The sequence below is a fragment of the Amborella trichopoda genome, chromosome 12, assembly GCF_054954075.1.
Source record: "Amborella trichopoda isolate Santa Cruz 75 chromosome 12, AtrichopodaSantaCruz75HAP2 v2.0, whole genome shotgun sequence".
In the NCBI taxonomy this organism is placed as follows: Eukaryota; Viridiplantae; Streptophyta; class Magnoliopsida; order Amborellales; family Amborellaceae; genus Amborella; species Amborella trichopoda.
The window spans coordinates 38996962-39022325 of NC_142347.1; the positions used below are offsets into that span (position 1 = coordinate 38996962).

The 25364-nt window shown below is 34.9% G+C and overlaps 1 protein-coding gene across 5 annotated transcripts in view; it reads right to left on the reverse strand.

The window, feature by feature from the left end:
• Positions 1-7849, reverse strand: part of LOC18446903 (uncharacterized) — a 44274-nt gene extending 36425 nt beyond the window's left edge. For 2 of the 5 annotated variants that reach the window (XM_006857008.4, XM_020675191.2), the window contains exons 1-3: positions 6439-7849; positions 727-875; positions 48-644 (exon numbers count right to left, since the gene is read on the reverse strand). In XM_006857008.4, the coding sequence (XP_006857070.3) occupies positions 48-644; positions 727-875; positions 6439-7195 (1503 nt within the window). In that variant the 5' untranslated portion in view covers positions 7196-7849. The remainder of the gene's footprint in view (positions 1-47; positions 645-726; positions 876-6438) is intronic. The other 3 variants (XM_020675192.2, XM_088853747.1, XR_016045817.1) reach the window with 3 other exon arrangements.
• Positions 7850-25364: the final 17515 nt, after the last annotated feature.

Sequence of the window (25364 nt, forward strand, 5' to 3'; positions counted from 1 at the left end):
CTAAATCCTCATATAAGCTCGTCATTGAAGCAGTATAAAATTGTTACCTCCTGCGCACAGGCAGTACTGTTCCACGCCATCAAGCTAGGCCTAGGTAAAGGCACCCTATGACTTTGACCCTGATCTTCAGTTCTGACTTCCTCCATGGATCTCGCTTCATTGCCTTTATCAGCAATAACAGACTGGTGCTCGCCTGCAACAATCTGGTCCTGAGTTTCTCCAGATCCCTCCTCAACAGTCTGATCTGTTTTCGATTCCATTGATAATTGTGCTGCTATTTCTAGTGCATTTGGTAGAGGATCTTCAACCACCGTTTGCAAATTTAGTGAACTTCTTTTAAGAGCTTCTTGTACTTTAGATACTTCAGGTGTCAAAAAACGATCATATTTGTTCCCCTCTATAAGATTGGTATGTGTCTTTGTATGCAAAAGTTTTGCTTTTCCTGACATTTGATTCCTTTGAGAATGCACAGAACTTTCCTTATCGCCTGTTTCAGCATTCAGAGGCAGCCGTTTCTCCACATCGATCTGGTTCAGAATATCTTCAGAACTCTCATCAGTTCGATCTATGGTCCATGTGGTGGATCTTTGTCCTAATTGTGCTGCCGTTTGTCGGGCATCTGGTAGCGGATCTTCAAACACTGTCTGCAAAATTTAAAGAACTCTTTTTAAGAGCTTCTTCTTCATTGGATGCTTCAGGAGTCAAGAGGCAATCGTGCTTGTTCACCTTTATATGAGTACTGTGCATAGTTGCATGGATACAATCTTCTTTTCCCAACACTCGATTCCTTCGCGACTCCACAACCACCATGCCTTCCATCAGATGTTCACCTAGAACGAATTCTTCCCTAGAAAAGGAACCTCTTTTGCGCATATCTGGGTAATTCACATCTAGGTACTTTAGAAAAGCATAGTCATTAAAGTTTTTCTGTTTTATATAAACTAGGAATTACATAAGGAAAAAGTCAGTGTTCATTCATAATGGATTAGTTATTTGAGCTGTCTGGGAAGGAAATGTAAATAGAAGAACAGAAGAGAACTACACAAACCCCCAATAAGCCAATGCAGCCTGAAGGGCTTTTAACCCACATTGGGAAGAAATTCACTACTCACTTTGTGTAATTCCTTTCTTTCAGAACATTGCTCTAATAAGTATCCCCACTAACCTAACTAGACGCTTTGACAATCTATCAAATTATGCAGTTTTCGCGCTACACCTGCACCTACAATATTGTAATCTTGGCAAATAATGCATGTTTGGCATCTCTAGAGCTAGGCCCAAGAGCCAAAACTACCCTGGTCAATCCAGAAATAAACTTCAGTCCTCACGGAAAACTAACCGTGAAATATAGAATCTGGTTCTTGAAATTTATGCAAGATGCTTGCAAAGGCTCTCAATGGTAGCATACATGGACTAACAAATGTCACAAGATTTATAAAACGTTGCAAAATTTTCTCAAGATTTTAAGAAACAAAAAACCTCATGAGTTTAGTTAGTTGTGATATGTTTGCAGCATAATCTTGATAAACACAAAGACATTCCCTAAGTTTGAATTTTTACATTTTTATATTTTTAAAATCAATATTTTAGTTTACCTTGTACTTTTCGAAGAAAAAAGGAAATATTAACCATCCAAGAAATCATCATTCTGATACAATCCTAAGAACGATACATATCAAGGTCAACCAAACAATAGCATCAAGCCTACTCGAGGCTTGTCGTTTGAATTCTCCTAATCAAGGCCCAGGCAGTCCACCTGCTGCCTAGCACCTACACCCACATGACTACCTAGCACCATTTGAAAACCAAGGGAAGAAATAACTGAGGGTTTAGAGCATTTCAATCATTTCAAACCCATATAAAAGGGCAGAAGGTTGGTTAGTGTTCTTAACCAACAAAATCCCAACCCACCCCGCACTGCCCGCTCCCCACCCTTTCCCCCCCCCCCCCTCCCCCCTCCCTCCCCCCAACCCAACAATAACAAAAAAAAAAAAAAAAAAACACCCTTTCTCAAGTGATACATCAAAACGGAGACTCTAAACCAAATGGAAAAAGAAAAATTGCTTTTCAAAAGAGTGATTGAAACCAAAATTTTGAGTCCATACAGCACTACACAGTTTGTCACAAGAGCTTAGAAGAACAATCAAGGCAGGTTTAACCAATTGAGGTTTCCCAATCATCTATTAGCCTAAGTTATTAATCCCAAATCCATCCTCTTGGTAAATGTCATGATGCATGACAAAAGTATTTTTACTTTCAAATTTTGTTTAATTTCAAATGGTATACGTTCTAATTTTAATTTTAGGATTTATTTTTAGGGTTTTTAAGTTTTCTAAGCGAATATAGGGTTTTTTTATATATATATTTAGGCTTTTAGGGGTGGTTTGGAAGGTAGTTAGAGTGCTTATGGAATACCATTTTTATTAGGGGTAAAATATCATTATTAGAACTAGGATTTCTTGGATTCAAAGTCAAGTCCTTTATTATAAATAGGGGGTTCTGCCAGGGGTTTTTCATAGAGTCTAGTTTTTTATACCTTACTTCTGGTTTAACAAGTGCAAAGGCATTGAAGCCTGGGTTGTAGGTTTCCTCTTTAAATTTTCAATCAATAGATTACTGGATTTTCTTCCCAACGAAATTCTTCCTACACCAATTGGAATTAGAGCATAAGTTTCTTGGGCAGCAAGGTGGGAAAACTTTAGTCAAGTTCAGGGTTTGCTGAATTTAGGCCATGCTTTACTTATTTCAACCAAGAATTTGCTGATTTCAACCAAGGTTTACTAATTACGCCCTAGAACTTACTGATTTCAGCTAGGGTGTACTTCTTTTTCTGAATAGGGTTTATGATTTTGGTGAACCTATGGCAGCGAGGAGTCGCAGAAGGGGGGGCTCTCATAGACCTACCCCATCATGCTAGAGATGACAAGATTGGGAATCTCAGGAGGCAGATTCAGAACCCTGCAAAACAATTTGTTGGCATCAATCATGCGCAAGATGGTGATCTTTTAGCCAAAGAAGGAATCAAATAAACCCTTTCACCGCTCTGCTCCACAGAGAAGTCGAGTGAAGAGGAAAGTGATAGAAGACCTAGACGTATGGACCATAATTCTAGGGTTTTCAATTTGAATGTGGATAATCCTCGTTTTGACGAGTATAATTTGTCTCAAAACCGGGGGAGACCTAATCTCATTGTTTATAAATACCATTGGGTTCATGATATTGAGGAGACTAACCATGAAAAATCTTTATTTTCATCAAGTTATTTCCAAAATCAGCAGGTTGTAGATTGGGATTTGCCACCAATCTTCGATACATGTCCGGATGAACAACAAGACCTCTTAAGATAAAGATCTCAAGGACATCGACGAGGTGGAACATTAAAGAGATTTAGGGCATTGGAATTAGAGTAGTGCAACAAAAGCATAGTCGACTCATAAACCGCAAATTGTGGTCTTGGATTCAAAGAGTAATAAAATAGATATCGAGAGAGCCTATAAAGGCTAGAAATTTTGAGTTTGAAATTTCCTACACGATTTTCAATGTGAGTTCAGGGATAGCCAAACTCAATAAATTTGTATAGATGCCTCGATATACATATGAGGATCCATTTCTTGAAGTTTTCTTCTTACCACAAATAATCTTTGAGCCAACAAAGAAGAAGGTTGAAAAAGGTGGTTTTGACACTGAATTCATTTTAGCACACTTGAAAAATCGATGACAAGTTCGAGTTTTCTCCAACCAATGGAGAATAATGCAGGACAATATTTTTATTTTAAAATTTTGTTTAATTTCAAAGGGTACATATTTTAATTTTAATTTTAAGGTTCTTTTTAGGGTTTTAAAGTTTTTAAGCGATTCTAGGTTTTTTTTGCATTTTTAGGATGTAGGAGTTATCTAAGAAAGTAGTTACAATGATTATGGAATACTTTGTTTTATCAACGGTAAAAATCTTATTACAAATTTATTTTTAATTTGGGCTTCTATTTCAATGAGAATCAAGATTTCTCGGGATCTAAGTGAAAACTTTATTATAAATAGTTTCTATTAGGATTTTGCATAGAGAGTAGAGTTTTTGATATCTTATTTCTAGTTTAACCAGTGCAAGTTACTGAAGCCTGGCTTGTAGGCTGCCTCTTCAATTTTTTAATTAATAGATTATTGGATTTTCTTCCCCATAAAATTCTTTCTACATCATGTTACGTGCTTTTAGTAAACAAACTAACACAAGGTGGAAAACATCCATGAAGTTGCATTAACACATTGTAACTTTTGCAAATAGAAAAAACAAAAGCGGTAGTCAACAACATCAACCAAACATCGTTGATATTGTTGAGAGTGTCATCCTTTAAAGTGTTGAGAAAAAATAGAGGAAACAAAGAAAGGCAAAGAAAGTAACGAAAAGGGGAACATTTATGGAGGAGAGGAAGGAGAAAGGGAATTGGGTCTTCACAACATCGACGAAGTGCTAAGGTCTAAGGATTACAATTAGACTAAAAGAACCTAATGGAAAGGATGGAAAGGGAATGTTCTTGAATCCCAATACCTCATAGCTCAATATAATTTTAAGGGAGAGAAGGGAGGATGGAGGAAGGAATTAACATCAAAGATGGGGTACAGGTTTGCTTGTACAAGACCTGGAGGTTGCCTCAAGCAGGCAACCTCCATGTTTTAGGCAGTTGAGCAGTACAATCCAAGGTTTAACGCCCTGAGCTTCAATGAGCTTAAGAGAGGCCAATTATGGAGGCACAGCCCGCGCAGACAAAGTATCAGTTTGCCACTATGATGTATGCCTAGATAGACAAGACAAATAGGAATATGATTTAACATTTTGGCAAACGACCTATGAAGGGCATTGCCTTCTAGATAAGCTGACGACACTAACAAAACCAAAGGTGCACATTATGTTTTCTATGTGATAGATAAGGATGTTGAGGTAGTCAAGGTGATGATTTCTATTAACGCCCTGAGCTTCAATGAGCTTAAGAGAGGCCAATTATGGAGGCACAGCCCGCAGACAAAGTATCAGTTTGCCACTATGATGTATGCATGGATAGACAAGACAAACAGGAATATGATTTAACATTTTGGCAATCTTCCTATGAACGGCCTTGCCTTCTAGATAAGCTGACGGTACTAACAAAACCAAAGGTGCACATTATGTTTTCTATTTGATAGATAAGGATGTTGAGGTAGTCAAGGTGAAGCATGTCAGAAAGGTCATTATGAATGGTCATAATTGATATGACGAGCTCAAGGTTGTTGCTTGCCAAATGATTATTTAGATTTTACACCATGAACAGCATGCCCGTTGTGGTTAAGGAGATTGAGATAATAAGAGTGATAGGAGGGATCTCGTCAAAGCTAAGGCCCTAACTACTTCTATTATAGTTACAATTGGTTCCCATCATGACTCATAAGTTCACCATTAAGGAAGGAACTGGAGTGACCAAATACACCACTTCTTTTCTAGCCTCAACAAAAAATGATAGCAAAGAAAAAAAACAAGTCTTAGTTGCATCAAAGAATTGGCTGCAAGTATTCCAAGCAGACTAAAGGGAAAAGAACATGCAAATTTCTATGCAGACCATGTTTTGGTCATTTGGGATGATTAGGCCACTACGCAAATGATGGACGGCAATGAGATGGACTGATGGAATACAACTATGATGCCAATTCTATCAACCCATACACATAGTAGGACTGCCTAGCCTAAAAAAGCCTGCATGGACCTTTCTGAAAATAAGGGTTACATGGAACTTTATTTTTAGTCATATGATGTAATCATTCCTCAATGTATGTCAACCATATCCTAAAGATATTTTGAGAGCCAAATCCTGCTAGAAAATCAGCACGTCTAAAAAATTCACCGGGCCACTAATTACAGTAGTATTTCCCTTCGAACATATAAAATATCTTGGTGCAAGAGTTTCAAAATTCTAAGAGAGAACCTTGTAGTAAATTGGTGTCTCGCTTCTCACAATCACATCAAATTTCGAGTCTCTTCTTTTTTCTAGGACATAGGAGAGCATAGGATGAATTGAATGATACATGGAGGGCAACAATTACAAACTATGGTTTACTTGATTCTGGCATGTAGTAGTTGAATGAAAACAACTTATGCGCATGTGTGCATTAAAAATCATTCTTACTCCAAAAAAGAAAAGAAAAATAAATGTTCTTACTCCAACTTCCACACCATTGCCCTATCCAATCACCTTCCTCATGTCACAATCTAGACACGATACTAAGATTCGTATGCCTTGATCAACATGTCAACTTGTACACTTATGCAACTAGCATTCTAACACTTGTATGACATATTGATAGATTGACACCAAAACCATAACACATCTGAACTAGCCATGATATTGCTAGGATACAAGATTTCAACATAAAAAGCAAGAAATCAGAACAATGTTCAAAGAATCAAACACTAACCTATGGATGGTGTAGAAAGCTCCTCATTGACTGGCACCCCCGTCTTATGAGTATTATCTAAAGCCATACCAACAGCATCCAAATCAGCCAATTCTTCATCATTACCCACTTTCTCCATAATTTGGCCTTCTTCACCCTCTATTAACAAATCTCCCGACTCCATACATGCAGCTTCAGCTGCTAGTTCAAGAAAACTGGGCCCCATCTCGTTCCTAGCTACGGCCAATAACCTATTCAATGAATTTAAAGCATCCCGATATTTATATGCACTTAAAAGAGAGGCTATAGAATGAGGTTGATCGACTGCTGCTTCAAATTCAACCCTCAACTCCTTCAATCGAGCTGATACAAAACCCCCATTATCTTCATTCGTTATATGAGCAATCCTCTCCTCCCAAATTCTTCTTAGGGTTTCCAAGTACTCCTTACTATTGACACTTTCTTCTCTCAAGAACCTCACAGAGCACTCTGCTGCAACTGCAACATAGGCATCACTCAAAGAAACCCTAAAATTTTCAGAAACTTGATTTCCCCTTTCGAGCTCTGACATCATCTCGAGAGAGTCAAGAATTCTCTCTGTGATTAAACCCTTGGACATATCAGAGGATATTCTTTGAAGGAGGATCAATTTCTTCAAGAACAAGTTTCTATCAGAGAGGGGGAGTACACAAATGAGGCTATTGATCACCCAATCCTCAACTCGTTGATCAAGAAGGAACTCCATGATCCATCCTGATAATAGAGTATCTATTGTCATCGATTCTTTGAAATCAGAGAGAAAAAATTTACCTGAAAAGAGCTAATCTAAAAGGCTAGAAATATGCACTAGGGTTAGGGTTTTACCATTAAAGCAAAACCCAAATTTTCCGAGTGGAGGCCATCAGGGTGAGAAACCTCGTATGAACCCCAGATGCAAAAAGAAAGAAAAAACCTAATTTGGAAAGGGTCGGACAGATGTTACAGTTTGGTAACAAAGAAACCTAAAATCCAAGATACACAAAAGAACCCTAATTTTACAGGGAGGAAGCATGATTTACGACAAATGAAACGACTAAGAACCCTAATTTCTAATGGAAAAAAGTAAGATTTACTATGCTTAGGATGTCTTCACTGCGAAAGCAAGAAATAGGGTTCCATCGATAAAGGAATTGCAGAGATTCAAAAAAATTGCCGGGTAACGGCTAGCAGTCGCCACCACCCCTATTTCAAAAACCAATTGGGAAACACTTTTTCCACGTGGGAAATCCCGGAAAATGTTTTCTCACTCAAGAGAGCGGTTTATACAAGCCGTCCATCTGGAGCAGTTAATTGGTGCACCTCCAAACTTTGCCTCGAGATGAGGTTTTGGCATGGAAATAATTTATTTTTATTCTATAGTAAAAAGGTGTGGTTTGTATAGAGCCTAGGCTCTAAAGAATCAAATTAGAGCCTACCTTCAAATAGTATCGTGAAATGCAGTTTTAATACTTAAAATCTTTGTGATAGCCTTAAAGTATATTTTCATCTTTATTTATAAAGTTTAAAGCTTCAAAAATAGTGTAGATCGACATACCTATAAAAACTTGATAATTTTGAAAATTGATGGTCTAAAAATGCATTACAAAATATATTATTTCCTAAACTTGAAATCCAGTTTTTTCTCATGTCTATACATCTTGAGATGATCAATTTGAAGATATTTGAGCATCAAAACAACATCTTCTAGTGAAAGTTTTGAGGTAGGCTCAAATTTGATTGATAAGAGCCTCGGCTCTGTATAAATTTTTCCCATTGTAACATTCAAGGCTTTAAAATTAAGTGCATATCATATAAGGGTGCGGTTTGTACAGAGCCTAGGCTCTAAACAATCAAATTCAACCCTACCTTCAAATAGTGTCGAGAAATGTGGTTTCAATATTGAAAATCATTGCGATAGGCTTAAAATTATTTTCACCATTATTTATAAAATTTAAAGCTTCAAAAATAGTGTAGATCAATAGATCTATAAAAACTTGGAAATCTTGAAACTTGACGGTCCAAAAATGCATTATAAAATACACTATTTTCAAAACTTGAAATGCATTTTTTTATCATGTCCATGCATCTTGATGTCGAGATGATCAATTTGAGGATATTTGGGCATCAAAACAACCTCTTCTAGTGATTTTTTGAGGTAGGCTCTAATTTGATTATTTAAAGTCTCAGCTCTATATAAACTTTTCCCATTATATAAAGCTGGCCAAATAGGCGAATGTTTGAAAATTTAAAAAATAGTTAGTATTGATAATATGTTATAAGATGTGTTATTCTTGTGACTTGAAATCCTTTTTCTCTCGTTACCTTAATATGATCAATTGGAGTGTTTTCCAGCATCAAAATAACGTTTTCACATAAGTTTTTTCTCTTAATAAATTAAGGAATTGTATACAATGAGACTATTTACTTTTTATATAAGGTGGTCATAATTATGTACAACCATCCAATGTGAAGTCTGATTGCTTTGGTGTGTCACAAAGTTTGAAAAAGTTTCCTTTGAAGTTTGAGCTTGGTAATAGAATAAATACAACCATCTAATTTCACATCTGTCAAGATTAATTGTGAAACTTTGTATCAAAGATAAATTGTCTCATCCTATACTTTTCCATACATTAATTTAACAAATCACTTTTGCCACACACATCTTATGTCAACCTTTACCCCAACTTTTGTAAGAATTTGTGAAAATCCCTAAAATTCTAAAAAAGTCTCAATTTATCTAATTCAACATGTTTGAAAGATTGGTTCAGTCAATTTCCATAGTTTGATAACTTGGAAAACTGAAAACTACCTGTTTTTATTATCCATTACCTATTTTGTCGTAAAAATATTAAAAGTTAATTTTGCGATTGAGATATCCTGGCCATAACTCATATGTGACCCTTTTTAAAAGGGTGAGGTTTACATAAAGCTGATGCCCTTAACAATCAAAGTAAAGTGCACCTTCAAATAGTATCGAACGATATTATTTCAGTATCAAAAATATTTATGATGGCCTAAAAATTTATTTTCATCTCTAATTGTAAAATTTAATATTTAAAAAATAGTGTAGATCAAGCAAATCAATGACCACTAGAAAATCTTGAAAATTGACAGTCTAGATAATGCATTACAAGATGCACTATTTCCAAGATTTTAAGTCCATTTTTCTTAAGTCTAGTATCTCAAGGTCTAGATAATTGGACTTTTTAACATCTAAGCAGCTTTTTCTAGTGAATTTTCGAGGTGCATCTTGGTTTGATTGTTTAGGGCCCCAGGCTTATGTAATTTATTTATTTTTTAATCAAGACTGTGCAAATCATTAAAAAAAAAATGAGTACATGAAATATTAGTTTCGAATGTTGCCATTAGAAACCTAGAGCTATTAAACGGCAACGAAAGAAATATACTAAATGGAGGAGAGAGAAAAAATAGAGAGTCGCTTTACTGAAACTACACCTGAAACACAAATACATATCTAACATGGTATATGTCTCAAGATAGGCAACATACATTTGAGACATAACGGTCGCCCTTAGATGTTGGGTCGAGGAGGAAAGAGAGAAAGAGGGGGAGAAGGCTCCTAAAGAGATTTGTAGAGAGAGAGATAGAGAGAGAAAAGTAAGGTGTAAGAGAGAGTGGGAAAGGCCCTAGTGAGAGAGAGAGATAGAGTAAAAGAGGTCATGAGGGAGAGAAAAGATCACCCTAAGATCTACCCAGAGTGGGTGGATCCAAGGGTGAGAGAGGGTTAATGTTTGGGTGTATCTTCCCACCACAATACCCAACAATTCACATGTGGTGAACTGTTTTGATTGCGAGAATGGATGTAGAAACAACTCAAGACAACTTCAAACAGTACTCTAACAGGGTATGCCTCGTAGAGCTGCGTTTTTATTTATAGGTTAAGAAGTTCCAAGGTGCATATAGACATATTATTAAATACATTCACTGTTTCATATAACAGAGAAGCAAAAAAAAACCTATATTTAATCGATTATTGATGGATTTGATACAAAATACTTCTTTTGCATGCAAAGGGTCATCCATGCTCTATTACTACCTTTTATAGGTATTGTGTTTGTTTATCTTTGTTATCTATTTATAATTCATCGGACGACTCAGTTTACTAGTTTACAATTGTGTCCAATAGTTGTGGTAAGATGCGCATAGTGGTCCTCATATCGAGTTGTTGAAGTCACACACGATCATCACGTTCTTGAGTGAGTTGCATACTGTTCATCCCCTCCCCTCTTACACATGTATTGTGCCATACTTTATCTAGTATGGTGTTCTATAATGCTTCTGTCAGGAGTGACATGAGGGAAATGGCTTATATTTTTGTTTTGCCCCTCCACCAAATATAAGGTTGTTTGAGTTCACATGCTCTAGTTCTCATGATTTATAAAAAATGTCAACATAAGGGGTATTTTTGTCAATAATGAACGTTGAGGTGAATAAAGGAATTTGTATTTTTTTATGCAATCAAAGACATAAAATAAAAGAAAATTTTCATATAGAACTCTAATTTCTCATATTATTTCATAATAGACTCTCCTTCCATTTTTCTTTCAAGCGGCATAAAGAAACCCCTAAAGATTTCACCATACCCCTTCATCTCTTATCTCCCTCTTTTATTGAATTTTGATCATAAAAATTAACTTAAAAAAATATTTTTATATCATTTCAACCCAAAATTGTTTTTAATGGGTGGAAAGGGAAAAAGAGGGTTAATAAAGGTTTTTTAGTTCAAAGGGTATAAAAAGATTTGTTGAGGTTAATTTTTATGGTCAAAAGTCAATTAAAGAGGAAGTGAAATATTTAGAGGTTTCTTTATGCGGCTTGAAAAACAAAACGGAAGGAGGGTCTATCATGAAATAATATGGGGAATTAGGGTTCTATATGAAATTTTTTCTAAAATAAATATTTGAGTAAGACTTTTTTAAAAATGTCAAAGTATTGAGCTTTGAGCACTTAATTCGAATCTAGCAAATGTTGTGATAAGCAAGAAATGCTTTTCTCAAGAGTATGTGAAAAATATAGCCAAACATGAATGCATACCAAAAGGCCAACTTAAAAGTGGAGGAGGGATAATTGAGCCTCATTGTACTGGAAAATTCTTGAAAAGTAGGGTAGATGGAGAATGCACTCCACGGATTGCAAATGTGTGAGACGGTTAGCACCAATAAGAATCTGGTGTGGGTGTCGGAAACAAGAGAAACAATGGAGGGCCCAGATTTGAGGGATTGTCATTTTGGGTATTGGAGGATCCTAGAAATAAAATCTTTATGAGCTCTGGAGTCAATTCGACCCACATCTATAATCGGATGTTCAATAAAACAGCACGATTTAAGCAGGTCAAAACATATGCAAATTGATGCAAATGGTGGTTAAAATTATTACAAGATAGATATCCCCTAACGATCAGCTTATTAAAATTTCAGAGTACAAAGATATGGCAAAGTCAAATTTTTAAGTAATATGGTCCATAGTTGTTGATCATGGCGGAGGCGAGAACTTTACAGAGGAGACCCCAGAAAACGGTGGCCGATCTGCCCGAAACTTTAGAAAATAGTAGCAAGTGGCTAAAAACCTTTAGCTTCAAATTTTGGTGTCATTCTTATACCGTTTGGTGGGATTCACAAGAAGCTTTGGGTCATTGCATACTTGAAATTGTTTAATGACCATTTTTAGTAGTTTTTCAGAGCGATAAGCCCCAAACCTCAAAGATTTTTGATACGGGCTTTAGATATGTGGTTCCTCTCGGCGACAATTTTTTGATGATGGATACTTTGCAGGGGTTTTATACCAGATGATGGTGAAAAAATTTGGAGAAGTAGAGGTGCTTTATGGTTATTCAATTTTCAAATTTCATGACCTATTCTTGCTTTTCAAATAATTATTCTCGATTCGTGAGGCATTTTTCAACGAAACTTAGTGCATTAGAATCGTGACTTGATTATCTTTCTATATATATATATATATATATATGGCAAGCCCCGATCGACTTGGAGATGAGGGATGATTTTGAGGCTGATCTAATTTGTAAAGTATTCCTAAGAATCATATTTTGGCACCTTCCAAGACTCATAGCTCATTAAATATTTGGAGTTTTTGGATATTGTTGATGCAAATCATCTATAGAATCGCATTTACGATTATATGGCACCAGAATAAAGAAAATCTGATGAAAATCCAGCCAAACAAGAGAAAAAGTTATATGGAAAGGAGCATGTTACTGAGTTGTAAACACTCATTCACAAAAAGATCCAGAACTCCTTCAAGTCTAAAGGTTTTTCCATCAAATTTGTTGCAAAGTAACCATGACATGATTCCCCATGATTTGGTGGTGTTGGGTCATTCATGGTGTTGGTTCACACATTATATGATTCTCTAATTAAAGGAGCTTAACACAAGATATGAGACAAGTTATTTTTAAAATTTCCTATTAAATTTCAGGAATGTATTTCTAAGAATCGATTTTAGAGTCCTATAGAGTTATTTATTTGCTAGAAAATTTGAAATGAAAGATTCCAGAGTTGTGAATCAAATCCTTCTGATGAGTGCACTTAAAGAAATGAAGAACAAGAAAATCCGGTCAACTTAAAATAAAATTGATGAATGACATTCTTATGGAGAAGGTTCTGCTGCACTTCACCATGTAGAATGTTAAACCAATCAAAAGCCCTTCTGTTGTGCACATGAAGTTGGCTTTGAATCAATGTCATATCATTCAAGTAGAGCAGACATATATTTCTTGAATAGCATATTCAACAAGACGTAGCCTAATGTTTGTTATCGTTGGCACCAATCGCTACATAGCAGAAACAATGGGAGTTGTGAGTAGTTATGTGGGGAATATTGGCCATGTTAACGCCAGGTTTTTATAAGGTCAAAGTATGCTCTTTAAGCTAGGCGATCTTGTCCTCGCCATGCGGAGGCCCATTGTGATGCATTCATTCCCAATCAAAAGGCAAATTCGACCCTAGTTCAAGCCATAGATTGCCTCTTAAGCTTCTGCAACTTATCTTCTATGGCCCTTGAACCACGACCTAAATCTGTACGTCAAGCATACTTGTTAGAAATGATGATTTTAGTTCTATATCATGAATTCCCCAACAAACCTGTGTAGCCAAATCAATTACCATCTAATAGAGACAAGTCTAGTTGCATGAGTAAATACCATACCATTGTCTATGTTGGCTTTTGCCTGTAGATGGATACTTTTCTTTCAGCAACTTTGTCATAATTAACAAATTAAATAGAGCGTGAAGAATAAGAGAGGGAAAAACTTTGGGAAATTTGAAAAAAAAAAAAAAAAATTATAAGTTTAAGGGACATCATTTAGGGGTCAAAATCCCTTACAAAATTATTACGAGGGTCACAAAATATCTCAATTAACACTAGAGGCTTACTTTTTAATTTTCATTCACTTATGTACCTCCTCAAAAAAATTCTTAAAGGTGCCCAAATCGCTTATGTTAGAGGATAACCCTAAATAAGTTTGGGCATTTCAGTTATTTGACCCATGTGACACGACCCAGCTTAGTGATGGGAGCACCCTTTCTTCTTTTGATGCGAGTCGGATTGTTGTGCTTGTTCAAAGTTCCAATGTCCAAACAAGGACAAGTGTTAATTGAGATTTTTTGACCGCTTAAATAATTTTTTTCTTAAATATTAAAATTACTCCCTTGTTATTCTCCCATTCATGCAATTATTCGGTGGATCACTTGAAAGTTTACCATCCATGATGACCATTCATTTGCATATTGCTTGTTATAGTCTTTCATGTCATGACTTGACCAGTTAAGTGCAACATTTCTATATAAAAAATACACGTAAAATTTGGCAACAGTGTGAAAGGAATAACGTCGAATCTTGAAAATGAGAATGCAGGCATGATTGTCTTGCAACAACCACCGAAATATTACATACAAAACGATCCAAAGATGATCACAACTTATTCAACTGGTGAGAAAGGTTCCCGGTAAAGTAACAATATCGACTTCATAGAATTACGACAGGAAAACAATATCCAGCTAAATCTGTCCAGTTTTAGGCAAACATCTTTTGTGGCTTTTAGAGAGTGCAATCTGCCGGCTTCTCAAATTTGGAAACGCACCCCATGCGTTATTTATTCCATTATGAAACAAGTAGGTCATGACTTTTCATAGAAAAGAGTTCTCCAATCTCGTTGAATAATCTTGTTGCTTAGCCCAAAAGAGAACAATGATTATTTAGCTTGGCTAAAAAACATGTAAAAAGCTCCCTTTTTCTTTTTCTTTTTCTTTTTTTTAGTACACGTAAAGGGCTCTAAGTTATGAATGCATCATGTGTTTCACAATCATCAATTCTAAACCGGAAGCATACCGAAATTAACCTAAGTTGAAATTGCCTCGGGCTCTATTCTCACAGGTAAGGCCGAGAGGAAGGTGGTCACTACCAAAGATAGGGTGTGTAAAGTTAAATTTCGATGGAAGTTCGTTCGATAACCCAGGGCCTTCGGGCTTTGGTGGAATTCGAATGGGGAGTTATTTTTTGCTATGTTGGACTGTGTGGAATGGGTATGGTGAATGAAGCGGAGATGGAGGCTCTAGAGAGAGTAGTGCAGTTGATGAATCAAAAGAATATTCGATTGCTATGCATAGTTGAAGGCAGTGTTTGCAAAATCGAATAGGACTGGTTAACCGAACATGGCGGTTTAACCGGCTGATTCAACCGATCTAATCGGGCAAGTCCTGGGGGCGGTCAAAAAAATGTTAAAAAAAAAAATGCAAAAAAAATCTACTAAAATATGAAAAGTATATAAAGAATGATTAAACCAAAACACATTCAAATGAAATTGAAAATTAATGAAAAAAATGGATTTTAACCCGTTTTATATTTTTCAAGAGCTATTTTTAAAATTTTCTAAAAAAAATGGGAAAATATAAAAAGTGAGTATTAATGACAAAAACAATTTTAATCTTTACCATAATGTAAAGAATATTTAAAATGCATTTAAAATCAAATTTCTTATTTTTGAGAATTTATATGCATTTGTTTTTTAAAATATCAGTTGATCACCCCAACCGCCCAAACCGGAACAGGCCACTGGCGGGTTCCGATCTAACCAGGCGGTTAGCGGTTAGATGGCGATGTTACAAACAATGGTTGAAGGTGATTCTCTTAACCTGATAAATTGGTGTAATAAGGTATCAAGACCACCATGGCGATTCAGAAGAAAATGGATGAACGTTGTGGATATGTTTACAACTTTACATATACCATTTCAACATGTGTATAGAGAGGCAAACGGCATTGTGGATGATTTAGGAAAGTGAGGAGCATTGATGTAATCTATTGTCATTTCCGATGTAATCAGCTCTTGAGATATTGTATTCCATGATTGATTAATAAATTAAAGTAATATTGTCAAAAAAAAAAAAGACACAAGAATGCAAAACCATTGATATGTGGAGAGCTCATAAGGTGCTTTTTTTTTTTCCTTATTTTTTTTTAATGTTGAGCTGAGAAAAAGCAACAAAAACAATCTCACTCAAAGATGATTCATCATCATCAAGTTGGTTGAAGTAAAAGGCTAAAAAAAAAGTAAAAGGTAAACCCAAAAAAACATGTTAAAAGTAGTGAAAAAAAATATGGACACTCAAATATGATTATCATAAATGTGCTGTTTGTAAAGAGCCTAGGCTCTAAACAATCAAATTAGAGCCTACCTTCAAATAGTATCGAGAAATGTGGTTTCAATATTGAAAATCTTTGTGATAGCCTTAAAATATATTTTCATATTTATTTATAAGGTTTAAAGCTTCAAAAATAGTGTATATCGACATATCTATAAAATCTTGAAAATTGACAGTCCAAAAATACGTTACAAAATACACTATTTCCAAAACTTGCAATCCATTTTTTTTCTCATGTCTATACATCTTGATGTTGAGATGATCAATTTGAAACTATTTGGGCATCAAAACAATCTCTTCTACTAAAATTTTTGAGGTAGGCTCAATTTTGATTGTTTAGAGCGGCGGCCCTATGTAGACTTTTCCCTTATCGCAATGTTAATTAATAAAAAGAATTCAGCCATTTAGTGTCATCTTTCCTGATAGCCTCTTCACATAAGAAAATACTTCAGCAAAAGACTGAAGAATCCCATTTGTCCTTTTCTATCAACCCTCGTCCTGGCCAAACCTAAAGCGATTTTCCTCTATTATTGCACCAAAGTTTTAAAACGTAGTAACTTAATGTTGTGCACTGTATCAGCTCTTCACTTTATCAGACATCAGCAATTTTTTCTCTTAGGGTCCAAAAAATATCTTAAATAAATTTGAAAACAAAAATCAACATAACCTTTACCTAAAATGGCAACTACCTAGCTCTCTGATCTAGATTTCCGAGTCCACCGATAGTCATTCAAGTCATTAACAAAACGGAGTGATTCCCACTAATCAGACGGATTCCCAGTTCCATCAAAAAATAGGGACAATCTCCTACAAAATCAAATTTCACTAGGTGAGTCTCGATTTGAAATGATTTTTAAAATAAAAAAATTATAAACCAGGGAGTCCAAATTATTCGGTCGAGTTCAAGTAGTACCGAGTCTCGAAACACTAATAAACAACCTCCCTCCAATCTCCCTCTCCCTCTCTCTCTATCTGTGTCTGTAAAGTAGTGTCGATAGATCCAAATCCCCTTCTCTTTTTCCTGTGCAGATGAAAGTTAAAGAGAGGGGGTGAATAAGGACAATTTCTCACCACCCTTTTCAGTTAAGCGGCCTCCATTTCTGAATGCCAAAGAATTTTACGTTACCTTTTTTTAATACTTTGCCCCCTTCATTTCTTTCGTACATTTTGGTAGCTTTTTCCGTTCATTTCATTTGGACATTCTGATAACGCCAAAAACATGTCCCAATCTTTCTTCTTCTTTTTTTTCTTTTCTTTTTTTTTCTTTTTATCGGGATAAAACAATAGTAGTAACAGAACATTGTAATTTTAACTTCTTGTTTATGAATATTCCATCGAAATTTTAAACTCTTTTTTAATAAAATGGTGTTGTTTCTTGGGCTTTACGAAAACAAAGTTAATCCTCACCTCGAATCTTTGTTTTCAAAGTACTTTAGTATCAAAAATCTCAGTTTTAAAAGTAATTTCCAAAATCGATTATAAAATTTAGAATTCAAAAAATAGTACAAATTTAGCATATTCATATACACGTATTCTTAGAATAGAAAGGACGAGTCTAGATAATGTGTTATGGTATACATTATTTTTAAGGAAAATTGTTTCATGCGGGCCGGACTGCATTTCTATATATGCAGTCCAAAAAGTATGAAGTATCCATTTTAAAGATAAATGCAAGTAGGTGTTCCATCTAAAAAACAATAGAAACTAATGGTCCAAATATTTTTTTACTAAAATTATTATTTTTAGTTTTTAAAATTTATTTATTTTTCATATTTGTGATCTCTATGTTAGAAATTACATGTCTTTAAAAGTTAAGTCTTAAAATCCATCTAAAAAATAGATTTATTACGAGGCCCGCATTTTTACACATGCGATCTGGGCTGCATAGAAACCGCATCCTTATTTTAAGGCTTGAAATCATAAAATTTTTCGCAACCATAATGGTCAAACCCAAGATGATCAAATTGAAGGTTTTCTCACAAAAAAGTTAAAAAAATTTTGTGAGGCTTTATTCATTTTAGTAGGAGAAAAGTTTATATAGAGCCGAAGATCTAAACAATCAAATTTGAGCTTCCCTCAAAACTTTCACTAGAAGATATTATTTTGATGCTCAAATATCCTTAAATTGATCATCTCGACATCAAGACACATGGACATGATAAAAAAATTGGATTTCAAGTTTTAAAAATAATATATTTTGTTACACATTTTTTTACTGTCAATTTTCAAGATTTTCAAGTTTTTATATATCTATCGATGTGCATACTTTTTAATGTTTTAAATTTTATAGATAACAATAAAAATATAGTTTAAAGGTTGTCAAAAATATTTCCAATGCTAAAATCGCATATCTCGACACTATTTGAAAGTAAGCTCTAATTTGATACTTTAGGACCTACGCTCTATACAAACCGCACCCTTTTGGTAGAGCTAGAACCCTATCACAATATCTTACTAGTAACATTAGAATTTAATTTTTTTTAAAAAAATAAAAAACAAACAAAAAGAGAGAGAAAGTATGGCGCCTTCTTCGCGCTTTTTATAAATCTCCGTAAAAAGAAAAATCCCAACAATAAAAAACAAAAATAAAAAGTAAATAAAGAAAAAAGCAAATAAGGCTGCCACGTGTACGCAAAAGACGCACGATGTAGGGTCCCAAGTGTTAAAAATATCAAATATGAGCCGTCCGATTCTGCACCGATGTCGTTGCCAGTATAAAAGACCTAACCTCGACAGTCAACGAAACGGCGGCGAGGCACGCGATCGTGTCGTGTCGCAATCACGGCTGAGTGTCAGACGGCCGGCCAATGGAGTAACGGCGGTAGATTCTACTTGGATTTTTGACGTGACGTTTCCATGCGGCCCTCATGTCACGTGTCGCGCCGACACGATGTGACCCTTTAACACGTGGGTCCCACTCGCCACTTTATTCCTGTCTCTGCCGTTGGTTCTTAAAAATTATCGTGAATGACCCTATAGGATATTGATTATAGGACATAGCATGGGTATTTGTAGGGGTAGTCTTTGGATATTAGGAAGGTTGGGGTGGGAGCTTTTGTTTGTAGGTTGTTCGTTTGTTTTGGTTAATTTCGGCGAAATTTCGGGTGGGGTAAGAGGATGGAATCCAATGATATTTATTACGATAGTGCCCTCGATCTAAGTTTGTGGTAAATCAGTAGATTATAATTTAACCAAAAATATTTGTAGGTGGTTAGAGCCATTTGTTTCCCTTGGCTTTTGGAAGGGGTACATGGGGTGGTATTGCCCCGGACCCTCCCTGAAAAACTAAGGCATGAGCCACAAAATGTGGCCCTAAGGCCTAAAACTAAGGCATGAGCCAAAATGTGGCCCTAAGGTCTGAGGGATGCGCCCAGCTAGGGTCGGGTTCTGCCCTAAGAAAAGGGCCCTGCTATTAGGGCTTGAGGGATGTGCCCAACTAGGGCCGGGGCCTTGCCCTAAAGAACTAGACATGGGTGACAAAATGTGGCTCTAGGGCTAGCCATTAGGTTATGAGGATGGTCCTAACTAGAGCCAATCCAGTTAGGCCATGCTCTCATTTTTCTTTAATTTCATTTACTTCTTTTTTTAAATGTACACTATATATATATATATAAGAGGGAAAAAGATGGGATTTGCCCACTAACTCAAATGAATATATGAACCCAATGGCTCAAATTGAATCTAGACGATCTAACGATTACGGATGTCTAGTAGTGTTTAAATTTTATTTTATTTTCTATAGATTCAAATCGCAATATATATATATATATATATATAATGTAATTTACCTTTTTGTATAAGAGGTCACAATTACTTATAACCATCCGATGTGAAATCCGATAGTTTGGGTATGTCATAAAATCCGTAAAATTATTTTTGGAATTTTAAGCTTGGTCAATGAAATAAATACAGACACTCAATTTCACATCCAATAGTAAAATTTAATTGTGACTATATTGTGCAAAAGATAAATAGTTTCATTATATACTTTCGCATATATATATATATATAAGAAAAGTCTTTTTAACGCCTATAAGCGAAAATAAATAGTGATCTCGCCTACCTTCATCACCGTCCCAATTTTATCGTGTGGTCAAGATTGTCCGATAGTGTTTATATAGGACCATTACTCTATATATATATGGTTTGTCTAGAGTTAACAACCCCTCAAAATACAAAGATTCAAGTTAGAAGGGGTTGTGATAGGTGTATTTATCAAAACAATAATTACATTTTTATTTAAAAAATATTTAAATATGTAACTTTACCATTAAGCAATGACAAATTTGAAATTTTCACAAAAATACAATGGCATTTTGAAAGTTAGTGTCATGGAATTTTATTTGTAAAATACTATTGTCTTTTAGTTAAAATTTCAATTATTTATAGAGATGACAAAAGTACCTTTTGTCTTGTAATAATACCTTTTGTCTTGTAATAATATTTACAAAATTGCCACACAAAAGTAATATATTTTTTTAAAATAGATTACAAAATTGATAAATCCACCCTTCACAACTCTCTCTATCTTGAACCTTTGTAATTTCAAGGGTTGTAAAGTTTAGATTATCCTGTATATATATATATATATATATATATATATATATATATATATATATATATATATATATATATATATATATATATGAATTCGTCGGACAATCACTGGCGAGATATAAAAGAACATTGCAACTATGTCATGGTCTAAGTTTAGAATATTATCCAACATTCTTTTTTTTTTAATCATTAATAATATTATTTTTTTAAATGGAGAAAATCTTCATCCATCATTGGCGATGTATGAAGTGGGTCTCACCCAAAGTCATTATTCAATCTTTACATCCCACCCTCTCTCTCTATCACCAACCTACTCATTTGATTGTATGATGATAACCTATATGGTCACGTTGTAATATCATACTACCGATCATGATATTATTAAAAAACTATATAAACGAAGTGCATTGTATGCAACCACCTATGAAATAAAAGATGTTCTAGACGGGATTGTATATTATGAGCAAGGATGTCATAATTCTTTTTAGCTATTGGATGTGAAATCAATATATTGAAGTGTCACAACATTCGAAAAATTTTATATTGGATTTTGTACCTTATCAATGTGACATCTTCATCCATCAGATTTCACATTCAATGATAAATGATGATTGTGATTTTCATGTATCAAAAGTAAATAGTCTTATTGTATTTATTTTGGTTCTATATTGTTTTTCATAAATAATATGAAACACATTTGAAATCATTGAAAAAAAGTTTGTCTTGGATCTATATCTTTGTCGCTCCAAAAATAGTGCAAATCAAACAATTTCTCGAGAAGTAACAAAATGATGCGAAAAATAAAGTTCACCATAAAGTACTTCAAAAATAGTAAAATTATTATTTTTGGAACCTCATGATCTTAGTGGTCAAGTTCTGAATTTTTTGTTCTAAAATCCATCTGTAAAACAAATATCGGATGGAGTACACTAGCGAACAAGTGCATCAGCCGACTCATCAAAACCTCGTTGTAGAATGGAGTCTAATGGAAGTTGGGTGAAAAAATTGTGTTAATAAAGGAGTTAATCAAGGCGATCTATTGGCCCCTTATTTCTACGTTTTCATTATAGAGTTCCTAAGTAGGCAATTGGATCATGCTATTCAAGTTAAAAACTCCTTAAAGCCTTTTCATCACAATAATAACATAGGAGTTAATCACTTGATTTATGTTTATGATGTATTAATGTTCAGTGAGTCATCTTTATCCTCTGCAGAATTGCTTAAATCCTCGTTAAACAAGTTTTGCAATGCAACTGGCCAAAGCATTAAAATGCATTCAAGAGCAAAATTTTCTTTTTTGGGGCAAATGTTCCTATTAAGCATTGTGTCATCTCTATACTTAATTTTGGGGAAGGTTCCTTACCATCTGAAAACCTGGATTTGCCTCTTTTCAAGGATGCATAATCCTCCCAATGCGATGATTTATCGGGAAAGCATTTAGAAGAAAAGCTCTCTATCTTTCTTTTGCTGGTGAAGGATAATTTTTAAAATATATCTTTGCGCATCTTCAATGTAGTTATCTTTTCGTATTCCCTCAAAGGTTTGCAACAATGTGGTTTCCTTTGGGCGGGAAATGCTGATGCTTGCAAGTTACAACTTATGGGTTGAGATAATATCTCTCTTAAATCGGAAAAGGGGGCCCCGGGGTACAGAGAGTTCATGATTTTAACGAAGCAGAGATGATGAAGATTGCATAGAAAATTATTTCTAACTCGAGTTATCGGATTTCTAAGCACAAGTATTTTGGCAGGCATGCTCTAAGAAGGTGTACTCTCACTCCGGGAGAGGTATCTTTATGGGGGTGAATTTATTCAGGGATAGAGTTCAATTGTTGATTAAAAATAGAAAATTAGTAGATTTTTTAGCCAACTCATGGTTACCCGGAGGAAGTATTCAGGATTTATAAAGAATTAGGTATGAGCCCAAATCTTAAAGTTAAATATTTTATATAGAGTTCTCCCCAATCTTGGGTAAAATCTATTCAAGTCTGGATTTGAGTGCAATCATACTCGTTACCTACGACTCGAGTAGAGGATCAACTGATATGGATGCACTCTCCAAATGGGTCCTTCTCAGTTAAAGATGCATGGGAATTTGTTCAATATAAAGGACCCATTTCAAGGAGTTCTGCAAGGCATGCACTCATCCCCAGCTAAATGGTTCACTTGGTCAGCGCTGCCTTGCAGATTATCCGCAACAAAGCTTCTTCAAACTTGAGGATTAGTCTAGTTTCTCGCTGCCCACTTTGTCTAACTGAACAGGAACTAGGAAGTCATCTTATGCTTAATTGTAATTGTTCCATCATTCTTCACAGTGTAGATCTTTGCCTTTAGGTGAGGATCTTCTATAATTGTTATTTAAGTGGAGGAAACTCATATCCAAATCCAAGGGTATGTCATTAGTGTGGATTTCCTTTTTCCTGGTCACCATATGGTTTATTTGGCAGGAGAAAAATAGATGGCTCATAGAAGGCCGATCTTGTTCCCAAGAAAGCACTCTTATACTTTAATGGGTAGAATCTCCTCAACTAAAGATCTTAAGTGTACATTGGTCCAAACTGCCATCAAATTTCATCAAGCTTTGTGTAGATGGGGCTCCCACGGGTAGATTTCCTAGCACCATGACCAAAATGAACCCCTCCTCCCAGCATCTCTTCCAAATTGATGTCCCAATTCAAGAAGAGCAGGTTGTCGTGGAATAATGCGGGATCACGATGGCTACTTTCATTTTTCCAATTGGCATTGATACTAATTATACGGTAGAATTTCATGCTTTGGAAATGAGAGTGCAGCTAATCAACTTTTTTTGTTAGGTAGATCAATAGGGCTTACAGGCCAATACTTGTTTTTCCCCATTTTGAAAGGAGTCAATTTTTCGAAAGTTTTAGTAAGAATGGAGGCCATGACCTTTAACTGAAACTTAAACCATGTCCTTTAATCAAAGAGTTAAAGCACACTAACGTCGTTTTTGCGAGTACTTCATGGTGTTGGTAGGCTCTATATTAGGGAACACGATGTACCCTTGGCGTTTTTGCACAACCATTCATATCTTGGTTGTTGCCTGTCCTTTGAGCATGTGTTTTGAGAAGCCAATGACATGGCCGACCTACTAGCCAAACATGGGGTTAGAGCTACAGAGGCTACAATTTGGCGCACTCGACCTCCAGATTTACCATTTTGCCTCGTGATGTAGCTAACACTCCCTTTCAAAGGGAATCTGTCCGTATCCATGGTATCATGCTCTTTATTTAATGAAAATGGGTAGGGGACCCTTCCTCTTATTGCGAAAAAAAATTGGGTTAAGAAATTATGTTTTGGTCATCAAATGTATTAAAGGGCATGTGATTATCATGAATGATTTCACAAAAATTGAAAAATCATCATTCAGGAAAACGAATGCATTGGCAGCACCTGAACACTTAGCTGTTGGTAGGTGGGGTGGCAGCTCCAATTTAAAGCAACAAACAAACAAACCTCTTTATATAAAGTCCGTTTCTTGTTATTTTCTATTATCTCTCTTCAATTATTCAATAAAGTTGATTTTTTGAAGTATGAAGTTCCTATAAGGCTTACAAATTATGAAAACAAAATAAAGCCTCACCTCATATTCTTGTCTAGAAAACACTTTCGGCAACAGAAATATATATGATGGCTTTAAAATCAATTTCCAACACCAACAATAAAATTTAAAACTAAAAAAATAATGCAGATCTTGTGGATCTATGAATACTTACTTTTAGAACGAAAAAAAAGGTCTAGATAATATATATTACTTTTAGAGCCTGTATTTCTCACAATCACAATGTTCAGGCTGAGATGATCGATGGAAAGCTTTTCTAATCTTTGAATTGCAATTTTCCCTGAGTTAGGAAGTGAGGCTTTACTTAATTTGATAGGCCTGCAGCCCTGTTGAACTGCTTTCCTTTCACCAAATACATTTATTTCCTCTTTCACCTATAACACCAATATATTTTTCTGTATTAAGTTATTCTCTGAAATAGTATCAACAAATTCATTAATTCTGGCTTTTAATTATTGATTGTCCATATCTTCCTTTACAAGTAACAATAAGATGATGCACAGTTCAAAAAAAAAAGAAGAAAAAGATGATGCTACATATTACATAAGAAACGGTTTTCGAGATTGCATTCCTTTAATATTAATTGCACCCGTGGAAATGGTGGAAATTAGAAATCCTCATTGCATTAGAGCCGTACATTATTAAATTGTGTGTATAAATTAAGTGGTACATCGTCATGCCTTTTGTTTTAGGTTAAGGAAAAAAGTTTTATAAGATTGCAACCTAAAATTGTAGAATTAAAGTGCACCTAAAAAATTAGTGGTAAAATGTTGTTATGCTGTTGGAAATCTCATTTATTGATCATCCCGACATCATGATATATGGAAAAAAAAATATTTTTAAGTCTAAAAAATTGCACATCTTACAACTCATTATCTAGACCGTCCATTTTTAAGACTTCACGTATTTATACATCAGCTTGATTTAAACAATTTATAGAGTTTAAATTTCATAATTAGAAATAAAAATAGTTTTTCTGGCCATCCTAAGAATTTTTTACATTAGAATTTCATCTTACAATAAAATTTTAGAAGGGTGCCTTACTTTGATTATGTAATATTGCAACCTTATGCAAACAACACCTTTAATATAAGGGTTTTGTTACGCTACACAATT